At 43.3% G+C, this 15,240-nt stretch overlaps 1 protein-coding gene across 1 annotated transcript; it reads right to left on the reverse strand.

Moving 5' to 3' along the window:
• Positions 1–2,855: 2,855 nt before the first annotated feature.
• On the reverse strand, positions 2,856–14,799 carry LOC118773963 (sodium channel subunit beta-2-like). Its single transcript, XM_036523017.1, has 4 exons — positions 14,566–14,799; positions 8,552–8,718; positions 7,677–7,887; positions 2,856–5,598 (listed from the first exon to the last, which is right to left on the reverse strand). Exons 1-4 carry the CDS (start codon positions 14,648–14,650, stop codon positions 5,396–5,398), a joined length of 666 nt encoding a protein of 221 aa, XP_036378910.1. The 5' UTR covers positions 14,651–14,799; the 3' UTR covers positions 2,856–5,395.
• Positions 14,800–15,240: the final 441 nt, after the last annotated feature.

The raw sequence follows: 15,240 nt of genomic DNA on the forward strand, positions 1-15,240 counted from the left end.
ACAAATATGGCATGCAACATGCCCCCCCCCCCCCCATCCCCCATCCCCCCCCCCACCATCCCCCCACCCCCTCTCTCCCCATCTCATAGCACCGGGCGGGTTGAGTGAGAAAGAGGACGAGGCATGGGGAGGATCCTGATGCTGGATGGCTAGGCAGTTTGTTATTCGCTTTGCCGTCTGTTGCCCTGGGAGAAATGTACCTTATTCACTGACTGCAGCTTCTCGGGACAGGAAGGTAAGAAAAGCCATTCTGTCTCCTAAAGCTGCACCTAGCCTGCACCTAGCCTGCATCCTCTGCCTTTATTTCCATAATCTTGATATGCTGTACTTAAAAATTAAGCTGTGATGCAGTTTAAGTTTAAAGTTTCTCTGTCTGGGGGAAAAAAGTCAGCTTGTTTTGCTTTCATTGCAATTCACTTGCCATTAATTATTTATAGCAGGTTATTTTTGTCTTTATGACTTTTTACTGGTCAACTTTTTAGAAGACATTAAATATGCTGCTGAATGGCTTTTTGGAGCATTACACTGATATTTGACAAGTTAAGAATATCTTCATTAAGCTGTAATGCTTAAGCCATCTTCATTAAGCTATAATGAAGAATATCTTCATTAAGCTATAATGCACATACATCCAGAAAAGTGTCCTGCTCAAATCTGTAAACTGCAGGTTGTACTTTATTTAAAGTTTTCAAAATGTATAAGGGCTTTCATTTAAGGGCTTCCTGCTGGGGAAAAGCTATTTTAATAATGTTGTTGAAATGTTGTAGAAACCATTTTAGCTCTAATGTCTTGCAAAATATCTTGTCTAGGATGCAACTCTTCTTTGTACTTTTATATTGTGAAAATACCTGTACAATAATAGTTTCATTTGTGACCACTATTGGCTTGTATGAGGGAATTTTATTCCTAGGGAGAGGTCCAAACTGAACAAAATTATTTTTAAAAAGTTTGCAACCAGGGTCATTCACTAAATCAAAATTGTCATGCAGATGTACGTACTTTAACTTTTGCTGGGCATGTTTTTGAATACCTGGGTTTCTCAACCAATAACTTTCCCTGAGTTTTTTTTTTCTAATAGAACTACTCTGACTGCTGTAGAATGAATAACAAATTTAATGAATCCAGAAATTGATGTACAGTGTAATGCTGAATGTGTCTATGTGTCTGGTTCTGCATATTGACTGGAAATTCTTCCTGCTTTTTACTGTTTTTTTTTTTTTTTTAACATATTCACATATAAAGTTTTGGTGAAGAAAATGTGTGCAAAATGTTGTGTTTAAGACAACGATGCTCAACCACCGTACTAACTGAGATTGTTTTTTCCATGTTAAGATAAAGTTCCTTTGACTGCCCTGAGCTGCTACCTGCTGTGAGACACTTGAGCCCACATATGAAGGTGTCCACCTGTGTAAGTAGACAAACACTTTCTTCAATTGGTCCAACTTCTAGTGGATTTCTTCACATTTTGTCTGCTGTGAGTGTGGGGTGATCATTATGTCATAAGCATACATGGTTGAAGCACAGCAAGGGGGCTATTTTTACATGCTGCCAGTAGGAAACCGCCATTCCATCAGTGCTCTGGTTTCATGAATGACAACCTTACCTGGACTCCTGAATGGAGCTGCTGTGCCCTTTAGACCAACCTGAAGGAGGCACAGAAAATTCCGGTGGGGTCAGGGACAGGTATGGTCAGTTACCTCCTGGGAAAATGGGAAAGGCTGGCAAAGGGTATCAGGCGAGGTAGCGATGTTCTGTGTCTCCAGGGAAACGGTGGCCAAGCCCATGCTGTGTTGTGCAATTCCTCCAGATGTGCCAGCAGCCTCCTCTGGCTCTTCTAGGTTGATCAGTGTCGGTTTGTTTTGGGTTATCTGGACCACAGAGTGACAGTAGGCTGTCATGCACCTGGCACTGGGGTTTAGGACAGTTTCCCATCAGAGTTTGCTGTATTTAACATAGTTTAAAAATCTTATGTGATAGGCTGTATACTTTAAAGTATATGATAAGGAAAGGCAATCCTGACTGGCAACGTTTATTCATCAGATCGTTATGACCCATGATGCTTTGCAGCTTTGGATTTTACGTTTGTGCAGCAGTGTGGGATAATGGTAAGGATTGGTGTTTGTAAACCAATGTTCACTGATTTGATTCTGGGAGGCTCTTTTGTACCATTGGCAAGGTATTTTACTCAAATTGCCTCAGTAACTATCCAGCTGTACAAAGTAATCTCTGATCTCTGATCAAGATGGGAGATGACCTGCTATTGCAGGTCACAAGGTATTTCAAGGAACAACATGTGGACGTGTGACTTTACATTTCATGGACAATGCCAGATTATGCCAGATCTGACAATTATAGTCAGATTATAGATTCAGTCCAACATCTCTCTCTCTCTCTCAATAAAGAAAGCACAAAGCCATCGTGGTGGAGACCGTGATAATCATAATAGTTATTATTAATTTTCTTAGGCCACACCTGACTGTTATCTTAACTTCACTTTTCTTTGGCTTTTTAGCCATATTACTGCAGCAGGCAGAATGCCCCAAGGATTTAACTGCACTGAATAACACCTGTTACTCCTCCAAAGCAGCCAAACGGAGCCTGTTTTTGTAATCTCTTGATTACAAAGGGTTGAGCCCTTACTGGGTTGAGCCCTTACTGCAATGGCCAACAGTCTTTGCTTTGTTTACTGCGTTAGAACCAGGCACTGTAGATTCTAACCAATATTGCCAAAGGAATGAAGACACAAAACAGATTTTGTACTTTTGTTTATTTGTTTTATGTTTATTTGAAAATATGAATCTGATATATTATGTTTACAGATCATTTTTGATGATACACAATACAATCATTCTGGCACGGCCTGTGAGGGTCCCAGAGGACCCACACAGAGAAATACTGCATTAAGCGCATGCATGTTTACACACAGCTGAACAGAACTAGGCGCTAGGTCCTCCGCTGTCCCAGCATACACTGCACTACAGAGAAGCAGGTGGCCAGGGTACGGATGGTGTGGATGGCTGAGTGTGCTGCATACTAACCTTCTTTCTTATAAGTTTTTTCTAGGTTTTATTCAACATTCATTCATTTTAATTTATATTTCACACCCCTGGGTTTCATTTAGGATGTGTGTTTGTGTGTGTGTGTGTGTGTGTGCATTTGTGTATATGTACATGTACTATATGCGTGCAAAATCAAAGCACTATAATATTAATTTGCATCCAGACACAACCTTGGTAGAACTATGTTTGGGGTGGATATGGCTATATGGTCAATGTAATAAGCCGCAGCACATACACAACAATATACTGAAATAATACATTGTGCTTAAACAGTCAACACATCTTCTTACACTGGCACACTCCATGATGAATTATCCCTGTACACCAGAAACATCTCCTATCAAAGGTAACTTTGATTAGATAACCATCTCTGATCAAACTCAGACCTCACATTAACACATTACATTCTCATTGCGACCTTCTTGGCATATGATGTTGTGACAGTGTGGTTACGAAGTGCTGTGATGACGTTGTAAGTCACAAACTCGGAAGACATCTTTCAGCGCTCCAGGTTGCTTTGTTAATAATGACCTCTTTTCAAATTGTGACTTAAAGAAAAAAAGAACAAAGAAAGACAAAAAACTGATATCTCTTCAAACACCTGTGATGACAGATGGTATTTGGATAAGAAGTATTCTATGATACCATAGCAAGCATCAGAATGAGAGCTCCGTTGTAAAGTACGGAAAGATATTACAGCAGAATTAACTGGCTGTGGTAACATGTAGCAACTGTGGTGCCTCATGTGCAATGAGGGCATCAGCAAAATGGGCAGGCAGGGAGAGGGACCCCCTAAAAGGGCTGACACTTGCGTGTCAGTGTGGTGTGGAAGACGGCAGAACCTGTGGCAGGCGGCAGTGTGGAATGCAGAGTCACCAGGCCTGGCACAAAGGCCCTGGCTGCAGTGCGGTGATTCTGAATTCCGCCGGGAGGCAGCCCAGCTTGGCACGGCAGTGAGTGTTAGCTTGACACTACCCCTGACATTTATTGCATCCGATAAGAACAAGTGTGGGGTTCAGGTTCTAACAGCAGTCTCTCTGGGCTCCTCAGAGTGGGGGAACCCTAAGGAATGAAAACACTTTTGTAGCTCAGAGTTCAGGTGCGTGAGTGAGCGTGTGAACATCTGCTACAAAAGGTGGCCATTTTCAGGTGGTTCCCTTGGCAGGAAATCTTGGTTGTCAACTTGGGGAGCCAATGGTATCTCTTGCTGTGCCACTGCAGGTGGTGACGGCTGTGGTTTGACACTGATCAAAACTAGAACCATTGAAACTCAAAATTCAGGTTTCCCATCAGCTTCTGAGAAACTGCCCTCCAATCTGACACCAGAAAGAGAAAGGGAGTGAGAAGGGAGCAGGAACCCCTGTAAATGGCTGTGACCGCTTGACTGGTCTCACTGGTGAAGCACTGGCACTGCCATTCACTCCCAAGACAACTGCACTTCTGAGGAAGCCAGTGAGTACATGAATAAAAGAAAGAATTAGACTTAAAAAAGAAAAGAAACTAATGAATGGGTATGGGGTATTGGAGTAAAATTCATCATAAGTGAACAATATGACTTTGCTCTTTATTCTGTTCAGTCAAGAGTATGAGTAAATATGGAGGGCACTGATCAAGGCTATGATATATTAATGTAGAGTAATGGTAAGACTAATTACTAATATTTATTATCATTTATTTCTTATCATTCTATTTCTGGCATTTAAATGTCTATGGTTAGTTTTGATTCACTTTATCCACATACATCTAAACATGTAGGGTTAGTTGCAGAGATATGAAGTAAGAAAAGAAATCTTTGCCCCCAAAATGTCAACTTGGGCAACAATTTGCTTTCATGTGTTTGAGAGTTCTTCCCCACAACCCCAAACTTAGCAGAGAAATCTACAGATCTGCACCCATAAATCTTTAAATTGAAGTACTGAGTGTGCATGTATGTGTGAATTTGTGTGTGTGTGTATGTGTGTGTGTGTGTGTGTGTGTGTGTACGTGTGTACGCGTATATGGGGGAGTGTATGCAAATGTGTGTGGTACTTTGAAATTGACCACAGAAAACTGTACACAGCAATCCATTTTTATGACTGTTGGGTAAAGCTGAATCCAGTCCATAAAACCACACCTCTACATGTCCTGGGTTGCACAGAAAAAAAGGCTGTGTTGGTTGAAGTGGACTGACTGAATATCTTCATTATGGAAATAAGATGAGATTAGATCAATAATATACTTTGTCAGCCCTCATGATGCTCAGTAACTGATGATCGAAAGACATGGAGAGTTTCTTGGAAACAGCTTAACCCCGGTATGGCTACGCGTGTGAGGGGGAGAGGGAGAGCGGGTGGTCCTCACTTTGTGCTCTCATCGGCCGGCTCCTCGGCGTCCGTCTTCACCTCATCCTCCTCCATCTTCTGCTCGTCGGAGATGAGCTCCTGCTTACGCTGGCGCCGTATGCACTTCACCACCACCATGGAGAGGATCAGCACCGCCAGGATGCCCCCGATCGACGCCCCGATGGCGACCGCGATTGTGGAGTCCCGTGGAGGAGGCACTGTGGACAGCATGGATGGTTAGAATTAGGGTTAGGGCTACAGTTACGTTTATGTTTATGTTTACGTTTGTGTCTACGTTTACATTTACATTTACATTTACATTTATGGTTAGGATTAGGGTTAGGGTAAGGGTAAGGGTAAGGGTAAGGGTTAGGGTTAGGTTTATGGTTACGGTTATGGTTATGGTTAGGGTTAGGTTTATGTTTACATTTACGTTTACGTTTAGGGTTAGGGTTAGGTTTACGTTTATGGTTACGGTTATGATTAGGGTGAGGGTTAACGTTAGGGTTATTGTGAAAGATCCTTATTTCCTGACCTCCCTTCATCTGGTCTGTTAATTCAGGAAGGAGGGCAGGGCATTGTCCACCAGATCCTCCCAGGGTTTGTAATCCATGGATTAGGGTTGCAAGCTTGGGGTTAGTAGGGTTATTTTGTTAGTTAATGAGGCTATGACCAGAAGATTACAGACTTGAATCCCATTTGAGATACTGTTTTTGTACCCTTTGAGAAGGTGACCTGAACGGGTTCAGAAATGATACCGGTATCGGTGGCAGTGTGGCATAGAATGTAAGGAGCTGCATATGCTACCTAATGACTGCAGCAAATATGTGGCTGTATAAATGGATGGATGAGCAGTGAAAAAAACTATGTAAGTCGCTCTGGATAACAGCATGACTACCATTTTAACGAATGATTAAAATGGTAGTTCTACAGGCGACTAAGGATAAGGATAAGTTTTTCCGTGACAGCAGGTGCGTCCATAATGCAGTGTGAGGAGAGTGACGGGATGTAAAGTCACAGAAAGTCAGGAACTGAAAAAGCAGTGTGAAAGACTGGGGAAGAGCACACCCTTAAAACATATCCAGAGGGTGCAACAATGTGACTGATGAGACTTCAACACAGAATGATCATTTAATGTTCCAGCAATGTTCAGGGGACGTTGTCTGACCTGCCCTAGTCAAAATGTGGGTGCTTTGGGGCGGCAGTAAGCCGGTGTAATGGTTAAAGAGTTGAGCATGTAACCCGAAGTCTGTAGGTTCAATTCCTGATGGCAGTGCATTTGTACTCCTCATCAAGATGAATGAACCCCTTACCCTGAATTGCTTCAGGAAGTATCTGGCTCTACAAACAAGAAAACCTGCACATGCTAACATACAACCTCCACAGGCAGCTGTAGTCAAGGGCATTTATGTATATCTAATGCAATGAGACCAAAACAGAGCTCTGGCAGCAACATTGCTGCAACAACATTTTGCTAGCCAGGGAATATTGCTTTGCAGCAACAGGGCCATTAGAACTTTGACTGAAAGCACACGTATCGGGGAGAGTGCTGCCTCAAGCTGACTGAGCGGAGCCCGGAAGCTGTGGCTCAGAGCTGCGGGGAGCAGGCCCTGATTAAAGATGGCGCATCCCATCAATAAGTAAAGGCGGGATTCTGCCGAGTCATCAGCCCCGAAGGCTGTCGCAGAGATGGCGCCGGGCCAGGAGTGAGGGGAGACGCGTGCGGCACCGTCCTCGGCACCGCCTGTAATGGATGGCTCGTAAAAGCCGGAATCGGACCGGAGGTGCAAAGGCAGACGCTGACGCTTACTGCTGTTGGGAATCGGCAGTGAATTTATCGACCAAAGAGCATCTGGCAGTGGCACCGGGAGGCTCCACGCTGGAATGGGGTTAAGTGAGTTTATTTAAAAATAAGAGGATATCCTAGGAATTAAACATTTTTATTAAACTGGATTTCCCTTGGCAGGTGCCTTTATGCAGAGTCACTTGTGTAGTTTATTTTCCACACCCATCCATTTATGCAGCTGGATATTTACTGAGGAAATTCAGTTTAAGAGCCTCTCCCAAGGGTGCTGCAGCAGAGGCCCACTTGGGAATCCAGTTGGCGACCTGTGGATGAAGAGCCCTGATCCTGAGTGCTGAACCACACCACTCTTGGGTGTGGTTGTACAGGCCTCTTTGTATCATCAGCTTTCCAAAAGAAGGGAACCAGGCAAATGCACCAATAAGTCAACTAATTCTTTCAGCTAAGCAATCTGCCCGAACAGTCCCGCCCGCCCCCCAACCACGCACGTACTCTCTGTGATGACGACCAGGTTGATGATCCCGTGACCCTGCTGTCGGTCAGGGGGGTTGCGCACGTAGCAGTTATAGATCCCCTCGTCGGACAGCTCCACGTCAGAGATGGTGACCGACACGTCGTTCCTCTCCAGGTTCCCAGCGAACTCGACCCGGTCTTTAAACTTATCCATCCTCAAAGGAATGATCCGGTGCTTGTAGGTCATGAACTAAGAGAAGGTGAGAGGGGAAAGCAGAGGACAGCAGATAAGAGCAGAGAGACAAGTGTAATCAGTTCTGGGAAAAGTTTTACACTTTTACACTCCTCCATCTGAAACAATGTTGCAAAAATCCTGTGGTATTTTAATGATTCTGTGACAGACAACATATGTTGACACTGCGTATGTTCACAATGCATCATTACATGCTATTAATGCATTTAAAAGTCAAACTCATATGTGCACTTCAATAGAATGTTCGATGCAATGTTCTACAACGTTGTACAGTTATTACATCACTACCTTACAGTTATATAGCAGATTCTCTTATCCAGAGCATCTTCCATAGCTTGCCTTGTCCATTTATAAAGCAGAATATTTACTGAGGCAATTGAGATTAAATACCTTGCCGAATGGCACAACAGCAGTTTACAAGCTCTGCTCACCACTATACCACTCTTTTTTGAAAAATAAAATCTTACTTTAAAACTTTTTTTAAACTTAATTTAATTTTTCGTATTAAAACATATGATTTCATAAGGGTAATGAGAATCAAAGCAAAGAGAGAGGTGGATGCTGTGTGAAAGGGGGAAAAAATGGAGATTGAATGAAATGAAAAGAAGGATGGAGGCCTGGGGGAGGGAAGAGGGGATGGTGAAGGGGAAGCGTGTCGCACCATCTCCTCGGTGTCATTCAGCGTCTCCTGGTAGGTCCAGTTCATGGCAAATTTACTGTTGTCCACCTTGTAGCAGGAACTGAAGGTGCAGGAGAGCTTGACCGTGGTGCCATTTAAGACGTTGAGCTGGTGAGTCACCAAAACATCCATGGAGGATGCAGGTAGTCCTGGGGGACAAGGCGGAGATGTCACTGGCTCCCATTCAGAACGTCTGAGGCATCCATTCTCATTCACAGAGTCAGGCACACCCATCGTTTCACATTACCAAGGATCACAGTCACAAGCGACCTGTGCAGTACCGGTTTTATGCCACACTTACTCCACACTTTATGCCACATTCAGTTCCATAACAATGCCAACTGTTTGCCAGCAATGTGAATCTCATCTGTGAAACCTGGGCAAGTGCTGGTCAGAACTGCTTAGTTTTCATACACTCCTCTATCCACGGTATGACCTAGGTGCATTCCTGCAGCATGTGAGTGTAAGTGTTTCTGTGTGCATGTGTATGCTTGTATGAGTGTGTACATGTGTGTGCATGCATGTGTGTGTGCATGTGTGCACATGCAAGTGTGAGTGTGTGTTTGCATGTGTGTGTGTGTGTGAGTGTGTGTGTGCGTGTGTGTGCGTGTGCGTGTGTGTGTGCGTGTATGTGTGTGTGTGTGTGTGCGCGTGTGCGTGTGTGTGTGTATCCTCCCTCCCTCTGCAGTGGAAGTTTCTCAATGCGTGTTTCTGGACAGACTCCCACTGCTGCTGCTGCAATCCACTGCACCAGGAGAGGCCACAACAGCAGCCTCCAGTCCAGCTACTCCATCTCTGCTCCCCCGCCCTCCCCTCTCCTCCACTGTTCCCTCCCTCCCCCATGCCTCTCTCTGCTGCGGCCAGCGAAGCAGGTGCCCTCTGCAGCTACTGCAGCTACTGCAGCATCTCCCGTTTACCCCCCCCCCCCCCCCCCCCCCCCCTCCCCCATCATCCTCTGCGAGGGCAGGACAGGACGCTCAGTACACACTGACTCATTCCCATCTACAAACACACACAACTGCACTGTACTTTTATACAAAGACGCAAACACACTCTCCCATACAGCCAAACTTAGGCACTACAAAACACCACTTCTGCATACCACAGCATACTGCAACATACGGTTGTGCAGAGTCAGCAGTAACTAAGGCAAGACACACAAGCAGTTTCAAACTCAGACACACAAACTCAGTTTCATGGACAAACTCAGTTGCACTCATACTCACTCTGCTCAAATTCACTTTCACCCACATCCTCATACTGCTCAAACTCAGTTTTATCCAAACATCCTCCACGCAGTGCACAAACATATTGCTCCTCTAAGGAGGCAGATTTCAACACTGACTTCCCAAAGGGGACAGGAAGGTTGTGGAGGCAGCAAAGTGACGCACAGAAACTAAACTAAACAGAAGCAAAGAAACTAATCATTTCCAATACTAATGACCAACAGCTGAGAATCAATGCTCATTTTGCTGCTCTTAAAGTGACACCAGGGGCCAAAAGCTGTACAGTTAAACACGGCTTCTATCTATTTAGGATAGAATTCTCATTTTACTTTAAATGGGCCCTAACTAAATGAACAACTAGCTGCTTACCAAACTTTATAAATTTCTCCAAGTTCACAAGCTTTTATGTTGGAGGTTCTTCAATTAGCCTCTTAAAAGTCTCTTCTCTTAATGACCATTAGAAATATGAATTGTAAGCACTGTAATAGGATACTAATGGGTAGCACACTGTGTCCTACAGTAAATCACCTACCCTTGACTTCCTGTTTGGGAGCATAGTCTAGTCAGAGGCCTCTATATTCTGCTGCAATTTGAGATACTGCTGATCTGGGGTCAGGTCTGAATTCATTTGTCAGTGAAAATTGCTAAAACATGATATCCGTACGACTAGGATTTCTCACGGTCAAGATGGAGGCAAGGCATTGAATGCTGCAGTATATCTCTTATCTTCCCCCTCCCATCCCCAAACACCCCCCCCCCCCCCCAAGTCTATCCGCATCTGTCTTTTTCCTTTTTTTAAACTCAAGGTCATTGTAATAAAATGTAGAGACAAAGTATTCTGCAACACTGTAGCACAGATTTTAAGAGTGCTCCAAGCAAACCCTAGGATATCTCTCTTTCTCTGTCAGACATACACACACACACACACCTATACCTACATACAGTATGCACACACTCATGTACATAGACATGCACACAGACACAGACACAGCCACACACACACACACACACACACACACACACACATTGATACACATTCACAGTACAAAACACAGGCCCCCATACAGACTGTACCAATAAACACACTCAGTCTCACATATACTGAAATATCTCACACTGACATGAGACACAAACTCTCTTGGGAACTCTCTCACATCCGAACACAGATGCATTGGCACCAGCAAGAGGGCTGAGCATCACAACCACAGTGACATCATACAAATGTACAATTGCTGTGTGCGCACACACACACACACACACACACACGCACACACACACACACACACACACACACACACACACGTGGGCAGACAGGTGACTGAGGTGATTTGCTTTGACTTTTGCCAAAGATTTAGTGTTCTAATGTTCTGCGCAATCATACTGCTCCTTGGACTTGGCTGCAGGTGCTGTTTTCCACAGTCAGCAAAATGCTCAGTCAGACTAAATGATCCTGGATCTGTTTAACTGCATAAGGCAGAGCAGGGCCATTGTAAGGGATAATCAATCAATCAAGCAATAAAACATATTTACTTTTTCACCTTAGAAAATTGTCAGTGTGAGCTGTAGAGAGTGCACTACAGAAAGAGAATGCACTGTTTTATAGAACATGAAGAACAGTCAAAAGTAAAGAACATGGTGATATACAAAAATAACATTGAGGATTTTTTAAAGAATTGTAATATAACACAGATGGTATTGGGAAAGTAAGCCATGAAATAAGGGAATAATGATAATCATAGTGATATCACTCAACATAAATAATACTGAAACTCAAGTCATATTTCCAACAATCTGTTTTTATTACAATCTACAGAGGTCCCCCTTTACAGCAATACCTCCACTTGCTGTACAAAGGATATATAAAAGGAACTGTGATTGGCAAGGTTCACTTCATTCATAAACCTATGGCAAGTGCTTTGTTGTAAAATGACGATATCTTGATATTAACCAAGGTGACATCAACCCATTTGATCTAGATCAAAACTTTATTTAATAATAGATTATATTTATATGAGGGGCCTGAGTAAAATAAGATAGGCCGGGGTCACTTCTGGCAACGCTTTTTCATTTATTCCCAGTTCACTTTCGTCACTTCCAGGTAGTCACAAACATGCACAGTTTCAACTGGGAGATGCCAACTGCTTCCTGAAAATGGGAACCCAGAAATTCAGAGACCGAGTCTGAGAGAAGCGAGCAGCCCAACCTGGGCCCCTTTTGTTAGCAAACTGTTTTTTCTGAGGAGCCCGACTCCCCGGGGGTTCCACAGGAGAGAGGAGACTCTCTCAGTTATCGCAGTTTCCCGGGTTTGCTGTGTTCCACATTCTGTGTCCTACCTTCAAGCAGGTAAAAAAGGAGATATTTCAGCTGGTTAACTACCACATTCATGTGTATTTCTTGGAGATACAGAGTTTGATCACTTAAAAAGCTAAAGTTCATCCCCTATGTGTGTATCTACCTTAGCAATGTGGTATATCAGGTAAGGAAACAAATTTGTAACTGGAAGGTCCAGGTCCTGGTTCATATTAACCACAAACAAGTTGCTTGGCCTGTATTGTTATCTGAAGTGATAATGCATAAATTGCCATGTATAAGGCCATCTGTGAAATAACATTCTTCTGTTGGCCTTCCTATACTTCACCACTGATTACCTTTTGCTCCTCTTCCTTCAGCTGTGCCTTAACTCCATGAAAGGGGACAATATGATTGGGTCTCTAAAAACACATTCTTCCACTGGTTCATTAGTGACTTATGTTAGTTCATGGTGCTATCTGTTTTGAATTCTGGAGACCCATTTCTCAGAGCTCATCCAACAAACACCTCTCCCAAGGATAGAGTATATTCAGATTAAGCTTCTCTTTTTAATTTCATCAATAAACAAACAGTAAAATATTTGTTTAAGCTTAGGTAAAAAGTGTAGTCAATCATCATATTTATATGTAAACATTGCAGAATGGCTATCATTGTTCTTAATCAGCCTTGCTCCTTGTTTTATATCACCCCCTCACCACCATAGTGTGGTCCAGTTTGTACAATGTTGCTTCTTACTGCCTCCTGGAGGACAGAAAAGGTAAGTGCAAGTCAAGTGGGCTGGAATAGAAAGAAATGCTGCCTGTGCTCAAATTCATAGCGCCCAAACAACTGCAAGCATAACTACAGCAGATTTGTTTCTGGGATACAGACAGCAGACTACAACAAAGAAAAAGTGCAATTCTTCAGTGTCACAATATTCTCTTTCACAATATTCTCTTTTCATGCTATTTTTATGATTTAATAATTCAGTTGGTTTAAATAGTTTAACTGCAGTAGGATCTTAGAAAAGAGGGGGAAATGCAAACAACAAAGTATGGTCTCAGGGTTATGACATACTTTCAAAGTAGAGTAAAGGCATGGCTGTAACTCTTTTGAACAGAAAAGCTACAGGAAGGATCCATCTTTGCCTCAACACCACACTATTGCCTTCTGCTCAACACCTGTTCAGTATTGGCAGGGCAGTGAATGATTGACAATAAAATGGCAGTATTTGTGTGAGTGGTATTTCATCAGTTGAAACAGAGCAATCGCTCTCTCCTCTACACAAATTCCTTTCAGATTTCAGGCAGTGGAGAACATTTTGTGTTACCCCTGCGCAGTTTCTAGACAGGGCAGCGCCCCTTGCTTTGCTACAGAGAGGTCGGACATGTGCAGTGATTACCGGAGTAGTTGTGATACGCCTTTCCTTACGGTGGAAAGCGCAGTGACGTCACCGCCGCCCCCCTAAATCGTACTCGCTGCTACTCTCGGCCGGTGCAGCACAGATTCGGATGTCACTCGAATGTTCGTGTCAGTGGGTATCCAGTTTTTTTTACCGCCATGCTTCATTGGTGAAGGAAGCACTTGGGAATATGTGGTTTTCGACGGAAACCACTCCAGTTAAAGTAGAAATTAAAACCTATCGCCTTCTCCAGGTGACTGCTAACTACTTCAGCAGCAGCAGCGATTTGTATGACATTGGCCGTCAAGAGTCAATACCGGTAAACGATGACTGCATCACCGGTGACAAATGTTATAATGATGGAGGGACACAACCCTGACAAATTAGATCGCATGGTAGCAGAAACAATCAAGGAAATTGTCAAGGGGAAAATGCTTAACAAAGTGACCTTTCTAATCATTCGTTTCCCAGTGTGCTGCTGCATAAGGCCATTAAGGAGACTTCACGAGAGTTGTAGTCTGAATTACCGCATAGTACGCCGAGGCGGCGGAGAGCATCTTTTCGTTCACGCATTAAAACCCTATTGACCTGATGGTCAAGGACAAAATGCACGGTGACCCCTAGTACGCACATCTACCAGGTCGCTATCTACTCCGTATGCAGATAAATGCTGAAAGAAACAGCAGAATAAAATTAATAAATAAAACTGTGCAAAGTGCTTTGCTGAAAGAATAATTAATGGTACTGTTTCTAAACAGACTGGGAACCTTTGGCAAATTATGTCTAGATTGTAATTTAGCCATTTTGCAAAGGATACGTAGTCTATCATGTGCTGACGCAGGAGGTGAAGCGTAATGTAGTTTTTGTGTCCAGCCTTTTCACCTAAATTTGTAATTAGGCATTTTAACCAAAAAGCCATCCGTTTTGTCTCACAACATGCAAATGCACGCGCGCGCACACAAATAAACCATCGAAAACGGTACTTGAAACAAGCAATAACCATGCCTAGGACTCCTGCGGCAGACGGGACAGCCAGCATACGGCATCGGCATACAGCGCTTGTTTCATAGCCTACTTACCGAAGCTAAGTATGACCAGTCCTGCAAAGCATAGCCTTAATGCCGACATCCACGATTTGCTTCGCGTTGGGAATGACACAGGCATTTTGTTTTTTCTGTTATTCTGGTCCCTGTGCACATATAAATGTCGTTGTTTTGCTAGTGTATTATAAACAAATCATAAAATTTAAAAATATGCTCTTTTTCAGTGCTGTAATATGGCTGGCAGCGCCTGTAACAGAGGACATCATTGATTTTACGTTTGTGGGCGATCTTGGAAGGAAGCGAGGGGGTTCGAATTTAAACGCACTCTCCTGCAATCGCCTCTTGTTATTAATGTTAACATAATTGGGACATTGTTGCTTTTTGCTATTCCAATTTCGCCGACGATTTATCGGTCAGATGGCGTTGCATAACTATTATAATTTATATGAAAGTTCTCAAACGTGTTACTGTGAATTCACTCCCTGCAGTATCTAAGATGCCGTGGTCTTACAAATTAACGATATTTGTGCTTAACGAAAGCAATCCACTTAATTTAATAAAATCACCATTAGTCCGGACTTAAATTTGGATGAGGGGAAAACAATGGCAGGCGTTGATGCGAAACGAAAAATTTTTTGATGCAGCCCCATACAGTCAAACTCTGGGCCAAATACCGATGTCCACCCTCAAACCCTTACAGACTTCGACACG

Source organism: Megalops cyprinoides, chromosome 3, assembly GCF_013368585.1.
Source record: "Megalops cyprinoides isolate fMegCyp1 chromosome 3, fMegCyp1.pri, whole genome shotgun sequence".
Classification (NCBI taxonomy): domain Eukaryota; kingdom Metazoa; phylum Chordata; class Actinopteri; order Elopiformes; family Megalopidae; genus Megalops; species Megalops cyprinoides.

Coding starts and splice junctions, on each gene's coding strand:
- LOC118773963 (XM_036523017.1), bottom strand. CDS start 14,650: ATGCCTGTGTCATTCCCAACGCGAAGCAAATCGTGGATGTCGGCATTA. Junction 7,888..8,551: donor TGAATGACACCGAGGAGATG/GTGCGACACGCT, acceptor ACCTTCTCTTAG/TTCATGACCTACAAGCACCG. Junction 5,599..7,676: donor CCTGGTCGTCATCACAGAGA/GTACGTGCGTGG, acceptor TGCTGTCCACAG/TGCCTCCTCCACGGGACTCC.